The 5,486-nt window shown below is 32.7% G+C and overlaps 1 protein-coding gene across 1 annotated transcript; it reads left to right on the top strand.

The window, feature by feature from the left end:
* Nucleotides 1–327: 327 nt before the first annotated feature.
* Nucleotides 328–4,354, top strand: LOC138342093 (uncharacterized). Its single transcript, XM_069294279.1, has 8 exons — nt 328–360; nt 1,593–1,836; nt 1,913–2,160; nt 2,241–2,444; nt 2,551–2,643; nt 2,739–2,843; nt 3,040–3,453; nt 4,274–4,354. The coding sequence occupies exons 1-8, from the start codon at nt 328–330 to the stop codon at nt 4,352–4,354; spliced, it is 1,422 nt and encodes a 473-aa protein (XP_069150380.1).
* The last annotated feature ends 1,132 nt before the right edge of the window (nt 4,355–5,486 follow it).

Here is a 5,486-nt window from a genome sequence, read left to right on the forward strand (position 1 = left end):
GAAATAAGGTATTAAAACTAGCATCTCTCACTTTTAGGACATGAAGTAACTCATCAAGTATGTAAAAGAATACTGAATTAAAATAAGTGATAGATACAATGTTTAATATTATCCATTTCCTTTATCAAATTATGTGAAAGTTTGTGCTTTGTCACGATATACGTTGGATATGATATCCATTTCCTTTATACAGTCAATGGCATAGTGACAAAATTTACTATAGAAAATGCGACGAAGACTAGGATAGTAATTGCAGATAGAGACATACATATATTGGGATCGTTTTGGAACATTAAGATTGCTAGAGATTCACTTTGTAGTCTCATTATGGGGTCTTCCGCTGATAAGGTTTATTACAAGGTCAGAGTTGTTATTGCCGAGTCGAGATGCTTTGTTTTTTTTTATAGGATGTTTAAGTATCAAAGTTTGATTTTGTTTGAAATTATTGGATCTTGAGATTTTGACCAAGTTCTGTCTTTTTCAAAAGATGAACATTTTAAGTATGCAGTGATTATATGTGTACTAGGCGATGACCATATAATTTTGGTTTCATAGTTATATCTTTGTGTTATCTTATATATGCTAATGTTATATAATTATTCGTACTTCTTATGTGGTTTGTTAGACTATAATATGATTATTTCAATAAGATTAGTTAGGTTGCCAGTGCACATTGTGGTTTGAAGACTTGATTTTACTTTTGATAACAAACTTAAACTTTTTTATTGCTTAACTACTCATCTCAGAGCAAATTAGAATAGTTTGAGACCATTTTGTTGGTGTCTATAATTTTCAGAATTATTGTGTTGATTGTTCTGGTCTATGTTTCTTCCCTACTGTACATGCCAGATATGATCATAAGAGTCTGTGTTTCTTCCCACTTTATATGACATATATGCTCATAAGACAACACATCTGCATAGACATATTTTTTGTGAAGTAAGAAGGATGTCATTAATAAAGCATCAAGCAGATGCACAAATTACAAAAGAATGATTTTTCTGTGTCAAGAAAACAATTAACAATAGTGATGATAAATTCTACGTAAGAATCCATACTAAATACGGGAGAGAGATAAACCCTCTGACATAAAGCTTCTTCTCAAGTGCACTCCATCCAATATAGGAAAAGAAAAAATTAGTAGTGCCTATCTTGTGCTTTTCTATGAACCATGTCAACCTTTTTATCCTTTCTTTTGGAATGCTTGTGTTGGAGGTGAAAAATGCAACAAAAGACTTGAATGGTAGGAACAAGTGGTCTAGTTTTTCAATAAACCGATTTAACATGGTTTATACTAGTTTTTCAATACACTGATTCAATATGGTTTATACACTTATATAAAATTGTTTATTGAGATTTTGATTCTTAATAGATCACTTTTCCAACCTGAGGATTTAATTCTACAAACTAAGAAGAGATTATTTCAATCTGGAGAGTCCATTCAAGAGAAAAGAATTAAACTTCCTATGCAAAACTTTAGGTTCCAAATGTCTTCAAAGTAAGGTGTTACTGATTCAGTTTATGTGACTGGGGAAACATTTGGTAATTCAGAGGTACAACATGGTATTCAAGATCAATTAAACTTCAAACAGGTGAAGAGGAAGTCTGTCATACCGGCCACAAGCCTTGATCAGTTTCTAGCAGAACAATGGTTACAGAAAGAACATGATATTAATGATCTACCAAACTGCAAGCAGGTAAAGAGGAAGTCGATCATAGGCGATGAAACAAAAATAGATAACCACACAGTAGCTGATGATCTTGTGGATCAAGAAGAAATCAATAGGGATGAGTGTGCTATAGAAGAGGAAATTGGCATTGATTGTAGTACGAAAGGTATGTCTCAAGCGTTATAAGATTTATTACTTATATAAATGACATTTCTTATTTACTTACTGTTACATAAATCAAGAAATATTGGAGGCGAAAAAAGTCCGAGGAAAAACAACATGTAAGGATATTCATGCAAGAAATTTGGAAGAAAGAAAGGAGGTGACATTTGATAAAGGGCAAGCAGTGGGACCAACTGGTAAGATAGTGTCCGAATTCACCAACTTTATAGGAACAATTTCAAGGAACCCGAGGTTCATCAACTTGATGTACACTAGTTGGCATGCGGTGCCAGAAGATACTAAAAAGCGCATGTGGGAATATATCAATGTAAGAACAATTAATTTTTAAATTGCATATTTATTCTTTGTTTTTACAGATTTAAGCTAACTATATTTTATTTTACATAGTCCAAATTCATAATTCCAATAGAAGGAAAAGCGTGGGTGATGACTGGCTTTCGTGATGCTTGGAAGCGATACAAGCAAAAAATTAAAGAGAGATTTTTTGATAAAAATAGTACCATTGAGGACATGCTAGCAAAACGTCCCAGTGACATTGCAGAAGATGAATTTCATCAATTGATCGAGTATTGGAAAGACCCAACTGTTCAAGTAAGGCTAAAATACTACATTTCTATTGTTCAACATATTTTGGATTATATCGATTCTATTTTTGTTTTATTTATTAATTCAAACATATCTTTTTATATAATTATAGGCCATGTGTGAGATGAATTCTCAAAACAGGAAAAAGCAAAAACGGAGGCATCGAATGGGACCTATTAGTTTTGCAAGAGTACGCGTGGCATTGGTAATACTTAGCATCTTCGGCCATATACATTTAATCCATTTGTATTCCTCCAATAGATTGATAAGTTTTTAAATATCTTTTTATATAATTTGTAGCATGCAACCAAAGAAAACAATGAGGAACCATCAAAGTCTGAAATGTTTATTGCAACTCGTACAAAAACGGGAAAGGAACTTCAGGCCGATACTCAAATTGCAATAGTAAGTTTTTTAAAGTGTATTAATGATGAATTTAATTCAGGTTTAATATTTTTTACATTGTTTAAAGGGTGATAATTTATTTTAATATGCTTGAAGGGATGTCAATTGAAGTTACTTAATGAACCATAAACTCATTTATGCTAGAGAGAAATAAGAAGTTCTTGAATATAATATGAAAGTCAATTTTATTCAATAGGCTGAACTTCAGAATCGCCAAAATTCCGGGGAAACTGCAGATGATGCTTTTACGGCAGTGTTTGGTAAGGAGCAGCCTGGTCGACTTAGGTGCTATGGTAGATCAGTGACAGCAAGTTCATTGAATAAAGATGAGAAAGATAGCAAGCTAAAACAAAAACATGCTAATGAAATCACTTCTCTGAAAGAAGAAATGAATGAAATGAGAGAGGAAATAAGAGTAGAAATGAGAGAAGAAATGCGAAATATTTTTAGTCAATTGCTTCAAAACAACACTGGATTGAATGTTCGAGGTATGCAAGGGGGTGTTGTATCTAACATTGCTTCACCTATTGATGCGGGTAGTACACAAGCTGTAAAAGGCCAAAATCCTCTACAATCTTCCGGGTCAACTCATAATCCGATTCTTCAAAAGGTATTTAGTACTTTTTCAAATTAGTCCTCTCAGTTTCTCAGAAAGTCTTCTTGTTTGTAATTGTTATTGATTAACTTCATGTTTGAATCAAATTAGTTATTGTTAGTTGCTTTGGTTTGAATTGAGCTAAGGTTTTGTTTCTCTTGACCACTGTTCATCTTGCTTGTTTGGTATGGTTGAAGTGTAGTTTTTCTATGTTAGATTTAGTTTCCTTGTTGCCTCGCTCTGATGAGTATGAAGTAACTCTGAACTTGTTACATATTCTCGATATGGTTTTGAATATTATTGAATGGTGGCGAAACACTCTAAATACGACTGAGTTTTCTTTCTTTGGTTATTGTTAGTGGCATTGGTTTGAATTGAGCTAAGGTTTTGTTTCTCTTGACCACTGTTCATCTTGCTTGTTTGGTATGGTTGAAGTGTAGTTATTCTATGTCAGATTTAGTTTCCTTGTTGCCTCGCTCTGATGAGTATGAAGTAACTCTGAACTTGTTACATATTCTCGATATGGTTTTGAATATTATTGAATGGTGGCGAAACACTTTAAATACGACAGAGTTTTCTTTCTTTGGTTATTGTTAGTGGCATTGGTTTGAATTGAGCTAAGGTTTTGTTTCTCTTGACCACTGTTCATCTTGCTTGTTTGGTATGGTTGAAGTGTAGTTTTTCTATGTCAGATTTAGTTTCCTTGTTGCCTCGCTCTGATGAGTATGAAGTAACTCTAAACTTGTTACATATTCTCGATATGGTTTTGAATATTATTGAATGGTGGCGAAACACTTTAAATACGACTAAGTTTTCTTTCTTTGGTTACTGTTAGTGGCATTGGTTTGAATTGAGCAAAGGTTTTGTTTCTCTTGACCACTGTTCATCTTGCTTGTTTGGTATGGTAGAAGTGTAGAACATTACAGTCCAAATTATTGATTAGTCGTGTTGCTACCCTTACTTTAAGGTTGGTGTTTCCAAGGAGCCTTTTTAGTTGAATAAAGATTTGAATGTTTAGTAGAAATCATAGATAACCTTCAGAGTTAAAGGATCCTTTGTCTTAAAAATACAAATTATTGAGTTCTCTAAAAGTATAGATCCCGATGAAGTGAAATGGATATTGAGGATTCAGTCAGTTAACTGTTCTACAGTCACAAAAGCTTACACAGCAGGCACCATTTGTGGTTGTGCTCCTCATTTGCCTAATACAAATAAGATAGAATTGCTTTTATATGGTTCAAGTTTTGGCTTCTATAGAACATGCAAACACATAAATACTTTTAAGTTCATTTTTTTTGAGTTTGCGCACCTTGAATGCAATCAATGACCATAAAGATATCATTTTTAATCTATTTTGAGCTAGTAACAGCAAGAATTTTGAGCTAATAACAGTCCAAATTATTGTCTAAGCCTCTCTGCAAATAAACTTTGGCATAGTGTGGAATCTGCAATCTGCAGATTTGTTGTTAATATTTTCTGTAACTGCTGCTGCATTCTGTAGAATATCCATGTTGTTAGCATTATTGCTGCTGCAATCTGTAACTTTTGTTAATGTTTTCACTATGCCTTTTGTGCTTCTATATATCATTATTTCCGTCAATAAAGCATGCTTCCATAACTACAAACAAATACACAAATAATTATAGGAGAATCTAATTGTTTGTGTCTCCTCATTAATTCCTTTTCTCTATAACTATTGGATTTCATTGTTGCAATCTGAAAGTCTTACCTCTTCTATATAATTGCCAATATCTTATTTGTGTAGGGAAATGGAGGTGATCAAATTTGAAGTGGATGATGAAGAGTTTTTGAGCTATTGTAAAAGTTTAAATACATATTTGATTTATGTGTACACATTTAGAATATTGATGTATAGGTATGGGTATGTGTACACAACACATACTATATTTTGAAGTACTTTATGGGAAATCTATAAATTTGAATTACTTATTAGCGCTAGAGATTATTTATTGCAATATAATATTGGAGTATTGTAATTAGAAATTGTGGCATAGGACTGTAAATTGTGTATGCACTTGAGCAAAGAT

This window comes from Solanum lycopersicum, chromosome 2 (assembly GCF_036512215.1).
Source record: "Solanum lycopersicum chromosome 2, SLM_r2.1".
NCBI lineage: Eukaryota > Viridiplantae > Streptophyta > Magnoliopsida > Solanales > Solanaceae > Solanum > Solanum lycopersicum.